The sequence below is a fragment of the Oncorhynchus tshawytscha genome, linkage group LG04, assembly GCF_018296145.1.
Source record: "Oncorhynchus tshawytscha isolate Ot180627B linkage group LG04, Otsh_v2.0, whole genome shotgun sequence".
Lineage (NCBI taxonomy): Eukaryota > Metazoa > Chordata > Actinopteri > Salmoniformes > Salmonidae > Oncorhynchus > Oncorhynchus tshawytscha.
Genome location: NC_056432.1, coordinates 25,826,857 through 25,844,267, shown reverse-complemented (window position 1 = coordinate 25,844,267; position 17,411 = coordinate 25,826,857). Strand labels below are relative to the sequence as shown.

Here is a 17,411-nt window from a genome sequence, read left to right as displayed (position 1 = left end):
AAATGGCTAAGTTTAATTTAATTTTCTCATTGGTTGACTTACAGTTAAAACACATTTAACGTGCATTACTACCAATGACCAACGCGGACAGTAATACACATTTTTCAAAATAGACATTTTTTGATGAATTTGATGGCATTACATGTGTATACAGTGACACTGAAATGTTGGTTAATTCATCATACAGCTAATAGAAGGGAGGGTGCAGTCGAAATTCTAAAGAAATGTACACTGCACTATTGCAGCCATGATTTTGCTGAGTTTGTTCAGCATGTTTAATTCACACAAGTTCTATTGTGCATCTTTTATATTAATATTCGTCTGCTTCCTCTTTCCCTGTTTCACAAACACCCACTGAATGTGGTTCTTCACATTTTGGGGGTTGTGTGTGTGCACACTGAGTATGCTTTTGGTTAAACAATAAATAGTTGTTGTTCAGCACGATGTCTTTGTTGCTTCCCTCCCTCTATGGTTTTTAACCATGACATTTTGAAACACATTTAGAAAGATGAATGGCTAAATCAGAATACTACAGCCTACAGACTAAACGTGATTAAGCAGAAAGGGACATTTTCTCTGATGTTCATGTTGTGGCCCTGGAGGCCAACTCCATTCAGCACAGAGTCCAATGAGAGCAATGAAACTCAAATGGTCTTCTACTTCCTGCTTAAGATGGTTTAGTCCAGGCCGGGGGAGGAAATGCTTCCTCATCCGTTTGTTCTTATAACACAAGCACCATATGGCTCACTGCTTCGATGAAGCTAAGGCCATAAACTTAAACACACATAAGTACAGTACATTCTGAATAGCACCTTATAGCTGATTCATGTGACAACAATGACTTAAAAGAATAGGAAAACACGAGATAAAATAATATTGACAAACCTGTAGCATTTTCACAATATAAATAGCTGCACGCCATTCTAATGCTATAGGACCATCTTTGGCGTGTTCATTGTGATAAATCCAACAAAACAGAACAGATTTTTGACTAAACCATGTCCTCACAGTTTAAGATCCATTTCAATACAGTTTACATTGTACCACAGATAAGGGTACAAATATCAGTGAAATCCTTAGGGATAATACTGTTTGCTTTGTCTCTTGATTAGTGCTTTCTTGGCTTGGCTTGGTTGGCATACTCGGTCTCACAGGCCGGGAGCCTGATTCTACAGAGATTGAGGAAGGGGACAGGGGCCTCTTAGGGGAAAACACAGTCAGTTCCACGTTGCAGCTGGGGGCTCAGTAGGGGTATCTAGAGATAGAGATGTAGATGATGAAGATGCTCTGGTATGTGATGCGGCCCTGTGTGGAGAGGGTGGTGGCCTGCACCCTCAGACGCACCAGGCCTGGTCTCTGCAGGGGCCGTAGGGTGAAGATGATGCCCCTGCCTGCCTCATCCCTGATGCTAAATAGCTGGCCCCCTGCCCCCGGATCCCCCTCACTGCCCTGCTCCAGGATGGTGAAGGATGTTCTCTCCTGCAACACCCCCGCCTCAGAGAAGGCCGACAGGCGCACCACGTTGTGATTGGCTAGGATGCCGAGGGGGAGGGTCAGCAGCTTGTACTGCAGTAGCAGAGGGGAACCTCCAGAGGCACAGTCCCAAGAGCAGGGTCTGTAGCACGTCCTGCCATGGAGAAAGAAGAGTCAACTGTTACACTTCCAGAGGTACCGATACTGTTGCCAGCTGGCTCTAAAGTTCAGTGACACATACAATACATAAATACTGTTCACAACAACCAATTCATGGTTTTGTGGCATCAATGGTCGGTGACTTATTACATACATAGCTAACTACACAAAAAATGACTATGGTTGTGTGATAAGTAACTACGGTAACTACAATATTACAAAAATACCCAGGAAACAATCTGTCTAACTAGCCACACATTGCAACAGGCCCCTTACCCTGGGCTCCCTCCTTTCTGATAGGATGCAGGGCAGGGCGTGTCCAGACACTGATGTCCTCCACGAGTGTTGAAGCACATCTGGTTGTGTCCACACTGGATGCCTTGTACTGCACACTCATCAATGTCTGCAAGCATCAGAAAGGAAACTCAGTACCTTTGTATGTTCGTGGCAATGTAAACCCAGTTGTGATGAGTGGTTATGTGTATTTTCTCCATACCTTTACAGCTCCTGCCGTTGGGTAAGAGCTGGTAGCCTGTAGGACAGAGGCACTGGAAACTGCCTATTGTGTTTCGGCACTCATGTTGGCACGGCTTCCTCAGCAAGCACTCATCCACATCTGTACAGAGATCAATGACATGATGAGGTAAGCACCGGTGGTATCAGATTAAAGTCCCTGGCTTGCGGCCTTTGCTTACAGACGTTCAAGGAAAATGAGAAACTTCTTCTCCATCTTGTCCACAAAAAAACAGATGCCAATTAGATGACAGAACCAAAGTGCCCTTGGTGGTTTGGGTTATTTAATAACAACATCTTTATGTGGGGAAATGTTTCCAAAGGGACTTCTACTTTAGGGGGAGCAACACTCACCGACACATGTGCCATCTCGGTTGGTGTAGCCTATGGGGCAGCTTTGTCTGGTGATGCGGGATACCCCATGATGCCGTGAGAGGATGGGCCTACCGAGCGATGACACCAGCTGTGGGCGCAGTCTTTCCCTGATGCGGGTACCGTTGGAGAAGGCCTGTCCTCTCTCTAGGCCAGCACAGGAGCGCCCATCCCCCAGTAACACAGTGCCTGGTGGGCAGAGGCACCGGAAGCTGCCTGGCACGTTACGGCACTGGTGGGCACAGGGACTCGGCGTCTGTAGGCACTCATCAACGTCTGAAAGGCAAAACAAGACTCAGACACTACTTAGAACCACATTTTATTGGACAGTAGCATATTGTGTTGTGGAGTAAAACATGACTATGCCAAAATGAATTGTCTTACCCAGGCATGGACGGCCCACCCCCTGGGACCGATAACCTCTGGGGCAGACACAGCCGTACCCCCCAATAGTGTTCTGACACATCTGGCTGTAGCGGCACATGTGGCTCCCATCCTGGCACTCGTCCACATCTGTGAGACAAAACACTGGTAAACACAGGGCTTAATTTTTTTAAATTTTGTAATTTTACCTTTATTTTACTAGGCAAGTCAGTTAAGAACAAATTCTTATTTTCAATGACGGCCTAGGAACAGTGGATTAACTGCCTGTTCAGGGGCAGAATGACAGATTTGTACCTTGTCAGCTCGGGGATTTGAACTTGCAACCTTCCGGTTACTAGTCCAACACTCTAACCACTAGGGTCATCATTCTCATGGCACAAAGCTGTACCTGCATGCAACAACAGTCAGAGTAACAGACACATTAATTATGAATGGCATCATACCCACACAGGCCCCATTCTCTCCCATTCTCATGCCAGCTGGGCAGCTGTCGAAACACTGGTAGCCTCCCTCTGTGTTGCGACACTGCTGGTGAGCTGGGCACACATTCCTGCTGCACTCGTTGATGTCTGTTTACAAACAAGCATAAAGGAGTTTGAGACTCCATAAGTTAACTGCTTCCATAACTTACAGTTTACTGCATCCTGGTGTGAAACATTTGAATCTGTTGAAAATATCATCAGTGAGCCGCAGGGGCCACTGACCTAGACATCGGTGCCCAGAGAGCTGGTAGCCAGGGTTGCAGACACAGCGGAAGGAGCCCAGGGTGTTCAGACACTGCTGTTGACACGGGGAGAGAGACGACTCCTGGCACTCATCCACATCTGAAACTCACACCACAGCTCTACCTCTGTTACTAATATGCCTTATACAGGTGATGAGCGGCTGAAAGAAAATCCTAAATAAACTTTTCATTTGTTGCGAATAGACTTGCCTTCACAGCTGGTTCCCATGGCGCTGGGCTTGAACCCTGGGCCACATTTAGCCTGGCAGCGGTACGTGCCAACCGTGTTCACACACTGCTGGTTGTAGTGGCACATGTGGGAAGCCTGAGCACATTCATCAATATCTGCAGAGAGGTACCACAAATTTGAAGTGTCTACAATAACAGTGTTTATACATTCACAGCGATACCATCAGTTCAGATAATCTCAGAACCAGATATTGTGTGCACTATCTATCTGACTATTTAAATGAATGTAAATATTTGTGTTTTTCTATCTGTCACAATAGATTGCCTTCTAAATACAGCTTACCAATCAACATGATACCAGAGCCATATACAGACAGATCACCTAATGTAATTACGTATCTAAAGAGGAGACATAAAATGGTGTGATAAAGTGTGCAGCATTCAGTGAGAGTGTTTCCTGTGGCTGACCTTGGCATGTGTTGGTCTTTGGAGAGATGGTGAAGCCGGAGGGACAGGCACAGGAAAAGCCACCCATCACATTGTTGCAGGAATGAGAGCAGGGCGATTCTGCAGCACATTCATCCTCATCTAACGATTCAACAGTTACAGTTTATTAAGACTTTCTGCATGAGTTCATTGTATTGTAATACTTTGTAATTGTATTGTTGTAATACATTATAATTACACTGCAATACAAAATATGATTGGTCAATCCAAAAAGGGTATTTTGGATTATTTTAATTTTTAAATTTTAATACATTTTTGTTTTTTAGCTTATTTTTTATTTTAAATCACAGAAGGCAAAATTATACAAAAACATACCAGCACAGTAAGAGGCTGTATCCAGGACAAAACCTTTCGGACATGTTTCTCCATCACCATCTAAAAATACAGAGCACCACCTTAAGTCTATGAACCGATTAAATTGCAACTTACATTTAAACAACTACAATGACAAAAATGCAACATGTTTGCTACAGTACATCAGTTTAAGGTCAAGTGTTTGTCTGTCTTGTGTTTGTCTGTCTTGTGTTTGCACTGACCTGGTAGGAGTAGTGAGGCTGTCATCTGGAAGTCCAGACTGAGAGTAAATATGCTGTAGATGCCACTCATCTGGGACACCTTAAGCAGCTGCAACAGGGGCCCCTGGCGCTCCTCTCGGCCCTCGTAGATGATGGAGTGGTTACAGCGCAGCACCATGGGACCGCCTGCTCTCTGATGTGCCTGGGACGACCACGAGTACAGCTGTCCTGGTCCCGTCTGCACGTATGACTCATCAAACTCCTCCAGGACACAAAGCAATCATCATATTAGAGATAGAGTGTCATGGTTAGTCACGGTCAGGGACATGAGCTGGCTTTAGGATGAGAGTGTTAGTCATTACACACCTGCAGATTGAGATGGGAGGTTGATAATGTTGGAGGGACAAAGCCATTGATAACGATGTCCATTAGGAGAACCCCCTCTGAGTCCAGACCTCTGGCTACATGTGTTAACCGAAGGCTCTCTCCTGGTTACACACACACACAAACAGAACGTTCAGATACAGCATGGAATAATACAAAATAAAAATAAACTTGTTTTGAACATGAACTTTCCACACCCAAAATATTAACTTCCCATTATTTACACCCACTTCCTGGAGCACTCACAGAAAAGACATAGTCCAAAGTCCAGAGTAGAAAATGCAGTCAAGCGTTTTGATACCATCAGAGTACACAGTATCCCGTAAAACATAAATGTATATTAGCAATCACACCCTCTTCGCTCTCAGACTCATTTACCCAACTAAGAGAATATCATCAATGTGACCAATGGGCAGAGTATTTCAATTATAGGGAATACTATCAATTAATTTACCCAAAATATGTTATACCGTTATTCGGTAATACTTTACTTGACACCCAGTGTCATAACACGTTACCACACGATCACAACTATGTCATGTGTCATAACAGCTGACATAACATGGCCATAACTGTCATGACCCATATATTTACATCTGTTGTGATATATATTGCATTATTTTATGGCTGGTTATGACACCTACATTAGTGTCAAAACCCACATTTATTCAAATTAGAATTTTCCCTGCCAAGAAGTTAACTTTCATTTGAAAATCTCTCTTAAATCCTTTGTTTTGATGTAATGAATGCTTTACAGTCATGTTGTTTTCATCATATTTTAAATAACTTGCAGAAAATACACTTTATGACACTGTCATGAAGCATTATAACATCCTGTGTCACTTTACTTGGACTAAGAAAGTACACTTTGACACTGTCATGAAGCATTATAACATCCTGTGTCACTTTACTTGGACTAAGAAAATACACTTTGACACTGTCATGAAACATTATGACATCCTGTGTCACTTTACTTGGACTAAGAAAATACACTTTGACACTGTCATGAAGCATTATAACATCCTGTGTCACTTTACTTGGACTAAGAAAATACACTTTGACACTGTCATGAAGCATTATAACATCCTGTGTCACTTTACTTGGACACTTTGACACTGTCATGAAGCATTATAACATCCTGTGTCACTTTACTTGGACTAAGAAAATACACTTTGACACTGTCATGAAGCATTATAACATCCTGTGTCACTTTACTTGGACTAAGAAAATACACTTTGACACTGTCATGAAGCATTATAACATCCTGTGTCACTTTACTTGGACTAAGAAAATACACTTTGACACTGTCATGAAGCATTATAACATCCTGTGTCACTTTACTTGGACTAAGAAAATACACTTTGACACTGTCATGAAGCATTATAACATCCTGTGTCACTTTACTTGGACTAAGAAAATACACTTTGACACTGTCATGAAGCATTATAACATCCTGTGTCACTTTACTTGGACTAAGAAAATACATTTTGACACTGTCATGAAACATTATGACCTTAATAATCATACAAGCCAGATAGGCCTATCTCATACACGCCCTTATATCAGTCATCAGTCAAAAAGAGGGTGTCTTGTCCTGCTCCTGAAATCTGTCCCTGCATTCATCTCAGTCATCAGCAACAGAGCATTGGGGTAAGCTGCATGGCTGACATCGATGTGTGCACAATTACAATAATATCAGGTAAAAAAAAAAATGATATAGAACTTTTGACACTTATGTAGGTGCCATATCATTGTATATAGACTTATTTTTCTACTGTATTATTGACTGTATGTTTGTTCTACTCCATGTGTAACTCTGTGTTGTTGTATGTGTCGAACTGCTTTGCTTTATCTTGGCCAGGTCGCAGTTGTAAATGAGAACTTGTTCTCAACTTGCCTACCTGGTTAAATAAAGGTTAAAAAAAAAATAATAATAATGCAATTATGTCACGTTATGACAAGTTTTGTCCGCTGTTATGACATGATTATGACCGTGTCATAATGTATTATGACGCTGGGTGTCAAGTAAAGCGTTACCTAGTATACCATATAGCCTATGTTTTATACAATTCCTTTTTGCAATACAACCCAATGAGAGTGAAAGTAAAAAACAACATAAGGTTGCAAAGAATTATATTTGTGATGAACTGGACAGTATTAAAGTGATACTGAATATATGGTGTTTGGCTCCGTCCAACAGCACTTCATGCTTTTGGTTCAGCCTTTTCCTTTACGCATGAAAGCGTAGACCACAAATGTCAGCACACAAACCATACACATCCCAATGACAAAAATACAACCAAATTGTGAGTATGGGAAACGCGTGAGGGTGAATGACGAGAATACATTTTTACCTTATAAACTTCTTCGGATCCAAACATGTCATACTCTAATCCAAAATAAATTAAATACTAAATACTTCAAGTTCATTCCCATACATGAAAGTCTGTCTTAGGAAATAAGGAGAATTCTTAGAGGTTTCAAAGGACGGCGTAAACCATTGCTTTACTAAGGCTTGTTTAACTGGGGCTACATGGAAAATATTTTAGCTGTTGTGAAGACGGTGCACTCTTATGCACATCGAATTTCCTCAGATCATTTCTGTGGAATACTAGACAGAGGCATACAGCATCACTTACAAACGTTTCACATAGGAATGGGAATGACTAATGCTGTAACACAATGTGACTTTGTTGTAGTAAATGAAGCACAGACCAAATACATACAAATATTGAAACATTGCTGTTTCCAGTCAATTTTATCTGTGGGAAACAGCTACTCTCTCTGTGTGCATTTCTCTTTGAAAAATCCTCCTCCACATCTACTACATTTGACCTGTAGCTAGTATACACTCATGCTCTTATAAGACACCCACTGTGAATTTGTCATCCTGTCTGCTTTTCACCTTGCTCTGACTTCCCGCTCCTGATTATTAGTCTATACTTCTAGCCACTTGATAAACTTTAAGTGTGCCTTGTCCTACAAAATGGTCCACCCACACAGACAGTGTGGTGAAGAAGGCGCAACAGCGCCTCTTCAACCTCAGGAGGCTGAAGAAAATTAGGCTTAGCACCTACAACCTTCAAACTTCTTCAAACAGATGCACAATTGAGAGTATCCTGTCGGGCTGTATCACCACCTGGTACGGCAACTGCATCGCCCACAACCGCAGGGCTCTTCAGAGGGTGGTGCGGTCTGCACAACGGATCACGGGTGGCTAACTACCTGCCCTCCATGACACCTACAGCGCCCGATGTCACAGGAAGGCCAAAAAGATCAAGGACAACAACCACCCAAGCAACTGCCTGTTCACCCTGCTACCATTCAGAAGGCGAGGTCAGTACAGGTGCATCAAAGCTGGGACCGAGACTGAAAAACAGCTTCTATTTCAAGGCCATCAGACTGTTAAACAGCCATCACTAGCACAGAGAGGCTACTGCCTACATACAGACTTGAAATCATTGACCACTTTAATACATGGAGCACTAGTCACTTTAACAATGTTTACATATCTTGCATTACTCATCTCATGTATATACTGTATTCTATATTATCTATTGCTTCTTAGCCTATGCCGCTCTGTCATTGCCAATCCATATTTTTATATAATCTTATTCCATTCCTTTACTTAGATCTGTGTGTATTAGGTATTTGTTGTGGAATTGTTAGATATTACTTGTTTTAGATATTGCTGCACTGTCGGAACTAGAAGCAAAAACATTTTGCTACACTCGTAATAACATGTGTATGTGACCAATTACATTTGATTTGGACATTTTTTACAAGCTTATCACCTTTTTGTACCATGAAAACCATTGATTCTTACAACTAATTCATGACTTTCGGATTACTCAGTGAGACTTATCTTCTGTACTGTCTGCCAATTGACTTGCTAGCTCGGATACACGTCTGTCTAACTGAACAGGGACTGGTAAGGACAGCCTTGTAATGGCATCAGGATAATTAAGGTACAATGAATGTAATACCTGTGAATTGCAATATGATGAGCTATTTGCAGCATTTACACAATGATTTAGCACTTTGTGTAGGCCACTATAGTCTGCCCTGAAAGCTCCACATTCTAGTCCAGTAAATCAATTATACAAATAATACTTTATGAGATGAAAGGAGCTCCACCCAGATAATACATGACATATTTTACAATAAGCAATTTGTTAAAAATTAAATTATACTGTATAGGTTCAGCTTGAATACTTTTTCCCGTTGCTCTGTGTAACTCCAGTGATCAAGTCTATTGATCGGATTAACGAGATTAATTAAGCACTTGCTATATACAATTTAATTTGTCTAAACTCACACAATCTATTCCATTGTACCACCAGAATGTCAAATAAGCAGGAAGAAGCAAAATCCCAGATGCCAGTGAGTCTTGTCGTCACAAAAAAAAGACAGCAGCTGTCACTACAATTTCACAGATCACAGAGAGATACGTACTGTATAAACTGAAATGAGAGCAAATCACAACATTGTTCAGTGGAAGCTGCTGTAGCGGAGTAAATGGAATGGCATCAAACACATGGAAACCATCCCCTTTGTGTCGAGAGCCTGGAGCCCTTCTCTCCTTCCTCCAGCCTCCTGTGCTGTATGACCCAGGACTGCTCCACCGCTCTGTGCTTGGCCTCCTCCAGCACATGTTCCTTCTCCTCCTCTGTGACACCGTAGTGGATGTTGAAGTGAGTCCTGTTTTGCATCTGGATGTCAGCGAAGCTCCCACCACAGTCATCATCTGGGACAAGGTCATGTTGGCGCCGTTGTCCAGAACGCGACCCACTACGGTGTGGCCGACCACTCCTAGGTCCCCCTCCAGCAGGTCAGGCTTAATGAAGTAGTGAGTATCCAGAACGCCCACCATGAAGTGCAGGCCTGACAGGTAGACTGCGTGGTTTAGGACTGCTGCCACACAAAGGCTGTCCTCGCTAGCAACCCCAATGATGAGATGACGACATCATCTCTGATGGCAAACTTGACGTCCTTAGTAAAGATAGAGGAGATGGCAGAGAAGCGGGGCCTCCGGCCATGCCATGCCCCCAGCTGACCACTCACCTTACTCATAGGCAGCCGGTCCAGAGTGATTAAGTTCTTCAGGTGTTTCGGCAACTCACACTGGATACCCAACAGAACCTTACTAGGGTCCCAGTCTTGTGTCTTGGTTTGAGTCCTAATCATTGCGTAGGTTTGCTCCATGCTCTCCACCTCCGGCTTGGGATAACCAGGGACAACATTGTGGAGCTGAAACCCAAACAGTTGCAACCAACTGCTAATATCTGTAGCGTAGCTGTTGTTGAAGGAGTAGAGGTTGAAAAGCTTGGGGTTGATGCTGAGCTCCATCCACAGGTTATGGTTGGGAGTGGTTCACCTCCCAGCCACCACATCATACATAGTCCCTCCTCCCCAGGTGCACCAGATTGGTTAGCGGGTCATAGAGACCGCCGAGGAACCCGATGATCAGCTAAAAGGAGAGTTTTAGTCTTGGTAATTGTCTCTGTAAGTGGTGTAGAGCATTTCCTTGACAATGTGACCGTGGCTACTGAAGATGGCCAGTGGCGTGCCAGAGTTATCACAGGCTACGTAGCATTCCTCCCCGCTGCTTAGCCCCACGGCAATGAGGTGGTGTCCCTGCAGGTCAAAGTAGAGGGAAGTGATCTCAGAGCTGGAATGGTTGAACATGTCGGTCACCCTGGTAGGTTTGATCAGGCCAGCATAGAAGAACTGAAGCTGCGGGCCTTCACGTGTCCTGCCTAGGCCGTTATAGCGGTAGTGAACACTCCTCTCTGACACTGTCAGTTGGAGCTGTAATCAGACATGACATTGTCCCGCAGGCGAAGGAAGCCATCTTCATCCATTTCGTACTGAATATCTCAAAGTCTTGTCATGCGGTCTTGTAAGTCATAGCGCAACGGCATTAGTCTGGCACTGTTGCCATGAATCAGTCAATTAATGTTGCCGTTGAGGTCGTAACTATGAGCTGACTATTAGCATCATACTTGTATGAGTAGCGTGTGATGTTATCCACACCGGTCCTGATCAGCGGAGGCTGGTGGGATGAGCTATTGGAGGACGTGCTTATTGTAGTGGCTGAAATTGAATAAATGGAACAGAGTCAAACGTGGTTTCCATATGTTTGATACCGTTCCATTTAAACCACTACAATGAGCCCATCCTCCTATAGCTCCTCCCCCAAGCCTCCACTGATCCTGATCTCACAGATAATGATGAGACCCCTTTTGTCATATTGCACTAGACTTCAGGATCCCATACTGGACCTCCATCACTTGTCTGTTGGCATTAAATATCTTACTGTGCTTCATGATGTGACGCTGCAGTTTGGTTCGACTCTCCTTCACACCTAGAAAACCGTAACAATAAGTTGCATGGACTCACTGTGTGCAATAATAGTGTTTAACATTATTTTGGAATGATTACCTCATCTCTGTACCCCACATATACAGATAATTGTAATGTCCCTCAGTTGAGCGGTGCATTTCAAACACAGATTCAACGACAAAGACCAGGGTTTTCCAATGCCTCTCAAAGGGCACCTATTGGTAGATGTGTAAAAATAAAAATAAAAACAGACATTGAACATCCCTTTACACATTGTGAAATTATTCATTAAACTTTGGGTGGTGTATCAATACACCCAGTCACTGCTGTAAAGATACAGGTGTCCTTCCTAACTCAGTTGCCAGAGAGGAAGGAAACCAGTTAAAACCAGTTACAGAGTTTAATAGCTGTGATAGGATAAAACTGAGGATGGATCAACAACATTGTAGTTACTCCATAATACTAACCTAATTGACAGAGTGAAAAGAAGGAAGCATGTACAGAATAAAAATATTCCAAAAACATGCATCCTGTTTGCAACATGGCACTAAAGTAATACTGAAAAAAATGTGGCAAAGCAATTCACTTTTTATCCTTAACACAAAGTGTTATGTTTGAGGCAAATCCAATACGACACATGACTAATTACCACTCTATATGTTCAAGCATAGTGGTGGCTGCCTCATGTTATGGATATGCTTGTAATAGTTAAGGACTGGGGAGTTTTTCAGGATAAAAAAAGAAATGGAATGGAGCTAAGCAGAGGCAAAATCCTATAGGAAAACCTGGTTCTGTCTGCTTTCCACCAGACACTGGGAGATTAATTCACCTTTCAGCAGGACAATAGCCTAAAACACAAGATCAAATCTACACTGGAGTTGCTTACCATGAAGACAGTGAATGTTCCTGAGTGGCCGAGTTACAGTTTTGACTTAAATCTACTTGAAAATCTATGGCAAGACCTGAAAATGGTTGTCCAGCAATGATCAACAACCAATTTGACTGAGCTTGAATAATTTTTTAAAGAATAATGGGCAAATGTTGCACAATCCAGCTCTTAGAGACTTACCGTTGTAATCACTTCCAAAGGTGCTTCTACAAAGTATTGACTCAGGGGTGTGAATACTTATGGAAATGACATATTTCTGTATTTCATTTTCAATAACTTTGCATGCATTTCTAAAAACATGTTGTCACTTTGTCATTATGGGGTATTTATTGTGTGTAGATTGGTGAGAGAAAAAAGTAATTTAATCAATTTTTGAATTCAGGCTGTAACAACTAAATGTGGAATAAGTCGAGGGGTATGAATACTTTCTGAAGGCACTATGTTTTTGTAAGAAGCTGCTGTTGTGTTTCACTCTTCTTGTGTATTATTGTGACAAATTTGGGGACAATAAAGGACTAGGAATCTGAATTCTCAAGTGAACAAAAATGAACTGCAGTCATGGAGAAATATGCCCTCTGCTGGTTCTCTTACAACGTACATACGTAGGATCTTAATTAGACCACCAGAATTCTGCAGCAAGAGGAAATGTGAATTATTGTGATGATTATTAATTAAATGGACATTTGTTTAAGTGTTGATACATTTTTTTGCTAGGGCAAATTAAATCGGACAAGTTTCTAAGCCCTGTCTAAGCTGGGGCGGGGGGTTCTACTAAGCTATATGGAATTGTTTTAAGATGGTCATACCAGGGATCATTTTGCTATTTGATTTGGTATTTTAAGACACCTCGAAGTATCACAAAAAAATATTTAATTTTTAAAAATTTGATGAAACATTATTTTTGTCCTTACTGCTATTTGGCCATAGAAATGCATTGAATAACAGATTCACTACATTAAACAGCGATATAAGACAGATTAGGAAACATTTGTTATTTCTTTCTTACGTGTATTTAAACCCTTATTTTTGGCACTAAACAGTCTCTGTATATACTACCATTCATTCTTTCAACTGCTACTGGGGACCTTCAGTCTTGTGGTTCCTGTGCAAAACAACAGACATGTACGTGTTCGTGAGAGTCTCACCATTCCACAGAGGGGTTAGTGTGTAGCCCAAACTGTTCGGACGCTACAGACAGAAGATGGTAGATCGGCTGTATCGACTTCAGATGAGTCCCAAGACGCTCGTGAGAGTCTCACCTTTCCACAGAGGGGTTAGTGTGTAGCCCAAACTGTTCGGACGCTACAGACAGAAGATGGTAGATCGGCTGTATCGACTTCAGATGAGTCCCAAGACGCTCGTGAGAGTCTCACCTTTCCATAGAGGGGCCAAACAGACGCTACAGGCGATTTTGTGAGAAGACCGATCTTCGGGATGTCTCATGGGCTGACAGACACCGCTCTAGCTCTGTCACCACAGATGCTGAAGTGCGACATGGGCAGACGCAGTGGATTGAGACGCATCCAATATCTATCTTAAACTGACTGATTTTTATGGGGATTGTTTTTATTATGCTAATTCAATATCCAGGGGGGCACGGACATCGACCTTAGGGGGGGTTAAAGTGGAAATTATAAACTTGAGAAGCCTGTTTAACCTTGCAATACACTACAAGTTTGTATTTCCTGCTATTAAGAACATTTCTTGCAACAACAGGGTGATCCAATTAAGATCTTACACCTGTACAGATTTAAAGGTAAAATTCAGTTCAGTAGAGACAAACACTGTTGTAGGACTACATTTAAAGTAGAGTAAAACAATTCAGGTTATTTTGCAGAATGTAACTGTATCTGTTCTTAACTGACCTGTGTCAAACTCCAGTTGGGACTCCTGTCTGAACAGGCCCTGGGTCAGTGAGTAGCCGTTCCTGGCTGCTCCAGTCTGCAGCACTGTGGTCCAGTAGATGGGAGCAAACACAGACACGAGCGCCCGCAGCAATGGACCTGCAAAACATCCGTAGTAAGACCACAGCTTATATGGAAACATCTCTAAGAGTATGATAGGTCAGGATACAGACATGCTCAATGACAGTGACTGAGGGATATATACACAACGTCTTCACAACTTGATTAAGTTATTGACTTGATTGGTATTTCTAAACAGAATCCTCTCCCACTCCCATACTCACCCACACTAGGGGGGATGTTGTCCAGGTGGGCCTGCAGGGTGCTGGTTCCCTCCTCTAGGTCCTCTGTGATGTTAACCTCCAGGAACGACACCCCAAACTCCCTATCATTCACCATCCCTATCAGGCTGCCCCTGGCCTTACGAGGGGCCTCCCCTTCAGTCACCAAACATAGAGAAAGATGGAGGGGGGAGAGAGAGAGAGAGAGAGAGAGAGAGGGGGGGGAATATAGTACTAATCTTTTTATTTACATTATATAATTCCATTGTTAAATTCAGCTGCATCTGTTTGGAGTGACAGGAGATCAGTTCAATCAGCCGTACCTGGACAGAGTCCAGTCTGACATCTTCTGGAGTCCATACTGGGACCGTCGCATGATCGCCCCCCATTGACTGGCTCTGGATTGTTGCATAACCTGATTCGCTCCTGAACCCCTCGTCCACAGGTGGTGCTGCATGGGCCCCACTCCTCCCAATTAGAGTAACCTCCCTTAACTGTGGCAAGAGAGAGCGAGAGAGAGAGCGAGAGAAAAAATACATTTAGAGAATGAAATAAAAAATGTGTGTAATTTTAAGAATACTCCCTTTTCATATTTTCACAACAGTATTTGGATGTTGTTGTGACTGTGTTTATGGTCCACACATCACTTACTCTGTATTTTGAGAGAGACAGTTCTCTCCGCGACTCCAGCCTCACTCTCAGCCACACACTGGTACTCCCCTGCATCTCCTCTCTGACACCGATGGCGACAGATAGATGTTATGGCATAAACACATTTAACACAAGCACATTATTATTGTTCCTCTGAAATATGAGGATTGATATTGCTGGTGGGGACAATCATCCTTTCACTCTTCCAAATAACATCATAGAATGTTGTGACATTACCCCAGTGGTTCAGCTAAATGTGAGTGTGTAGTGTGTGTGTGTGAAGATTGTGAATGTGTGAGTGTGTAGGCTTCTACTAGAAGCTGTACTTGTCATATTCATATACTAACAATAACCTGCATTAATTGGCCAATTATTAACCACAACATTTATAAATCAAGCTGATGATGTCTTAAAACACCTTTGTTTAATCCTCTGTATCAACTTCGTGTACGTCTAAGATAATAGAAAATAGGTGATCTTGACTTCCAAACTGATCATCATAACCTGTCAGCATTATATCCTTCAGTGAAGTAACAATCTGGTATGACGACCAAGGGATGAGTCTTTTAGGTCCTGCCCTGTTTCAAAGTTTCTAAAAGGGTGTGTTAGCTTACTGACGGGTCAGAAATACGTTTCCACATGCTGAAGTATGGTGTACTGTTGGATGCTGCTGAATAAAGTCTTGCCGTCCTAAGAAGTCCCGTTTGAGTTTCTTTGAGTGCGTCAGTCAACTCTACAATAGACACTGAGTTCCACAGACAGTATTCATATTTTTTCTGTTGAAAAGGACTGATGCATATTTCAGATTTTTTTATGGAACTTCTATCCCTCATTGACGCATTTAAAAGCTGACATTTTCTAAAAAGGAAAGTTTATGGTTTTTCCATTAGCTCGTTCGGCAATAACTCAGTATGACAACAGAGTATCACAGAGCTCTCTGTGAGAAGAACTATTTGTCTTTGAGAAAGTGTCAGCTGCAGGGTGTACTATTCCAGCATTAGCTATAGAGGTAACAAAGTTAACAACGTTACAGCCGGCAGAACAGGGAGAGAGCCTGGGAACATCCATGTCTGAGCTCCCTCCTTTCCTCTCTAGCTAATACTGTTAGGCTCTGACTGAACTCACGCCAATCTGATTACAGCCAGACTCGGACACTGCAGTTACTGTAGGTCACACAATGTTCCATGACCCAGGATTGCAGATGGAGTGCAAATTGACTGCAGTCAGTGGTCCATCCTCTCACTCTTAAGCTGACTTCAAAATTGTCCATCATTTCTTGTGTAAGCCTACTCTCTTTTTGTTTGTACAGACATTTTTTAACTCAAGATATGAACTCTCAAATTCAAAGAACACTGGATAAAAATATTTCTGAGGGAAACAGATGGGACACGTGATGTGTTACCGTGACGCTGTAGATGGCCAGGGAGCCATTATGGAGGGGTTGCAGGCGAAGGGAGTGGAGAAGGGGTCTGCCGTCACGGAGCCAGCGGAGGACAGGACTAGGGTTTCCCTGGACAGGACAGTCCAGCATGGCTGTGCCACCCTGGGCCACAGTCTGAGAGATGTGGGCCTCTCCCTTCAGAACTGGAGGTTCTAAGGATACATGATACACCCCTTACATACAGTGTACCCCTATCAACAAATAGAACAATACAAATATAAACAGTCTAAACTGTGGTCATGTCTTGAAAGTGCTCACCTCTAATGCGGACAAATGAGAGTGCTCTAATGGTGCCCACACTGTTCTCTGCTAGGCACACATAGGTTCCCGCATCACTCATGGTCACATTCTCTATGACCAGGGAGCTTCTGCCTGCCTCATCCACACTGGAACCTGAGATAGATAGAGTTAGAGAGAGAAATAGATAGATAGATAGATAGATAGATAGATAGATAGATAGATAGATAGATAGATAGATAGATAGATAGATAGATAGATAGATAGATAGACAGACAGATAGATAGATAGATAGATAGATAGATAGATAGATAGATAGATAGATAGATAGATAGATAGATAGATAGATAGATAGATAGATAGATAGATAGATAGATAGATAGATAGATAGATAGATAGATAGATAGATAGATAGAGATCTAGAGAGAGAGACTATTGCAGCA

At 42.4% G+C, this 17,411-nt stretch overlaps 1 protein-coding gene across 1 annotated transcript in view; it reads right to left on the bottom strand.

Moving 5' to 3' along the window:
• Positions 1-1,242: 1,242 nt before the first annotated feature.
• Positions 1,243-17,411, bottom strand: part of hmcn2 (hemicentin 2) — a 59,385-nt gene continuing 43,216 nt past the window's right edge. The window contains exons 64-81 of the mRNA XM_024417427.2: positions 16,990-17,124; positions 16,693-16,883; positions 15,291-15,372; positions 14,963-15,133; positions 14,643-14,795; positions 14,320-14,457; positions 5,203-5,324; positions 4,858-5,098; positions 4,637-4,696; positions 4,283-4,402; positions 3,836-3,970; positions 3,606-3,725; positions 3,345-3,470; positions 2,902-3,030; positions 2,500-2,793; positions 2,129-2,248; positions 1,909-2,035; positions 1,243-1,627 (exon numbers count right to left, since the gene is read on the bottom strand). Coding sequence (XP_024273195.1) covers positions 1,243-1,627; positions 1,909-2,035; positions 2,129-2,248; positions 2,500-2,793; positions 2,902-3,030; positions 3,345-3,470; positions 3,606-3,725; positions 3,836-3,970; positions 4,283-4,402; positions 4,637-4,696; positions 4,858-5,098; positions 5,203-5,324; positions 14,320-14,457; positions 14,643-14,795; positions 14,963-15,133; positions 15,291-15,372; positions 16,693-16,883; positions 16,990-17,124 — 2,849 coding nt within the window. The remainder of the gene's footprint in view (positions 1,628-1,908; positions 2,036-2,128; positions 2,249-2,499; positions 2,794-2,901; positions 3,031-3,344; positions 3,471-3,605; positions 3,726-3,835; positions 3,971-4,282; positions 4,403-4,636; positions 4,697-4,857; positions 5,099-5,202; positions 5,325-14,319; positions 14,458-14,642; positions 14,796-14,962; positions 15,134-15,290; positions 15,373-16,692; positions 16,884-16,989; positions 17,125-17,411) is intronic.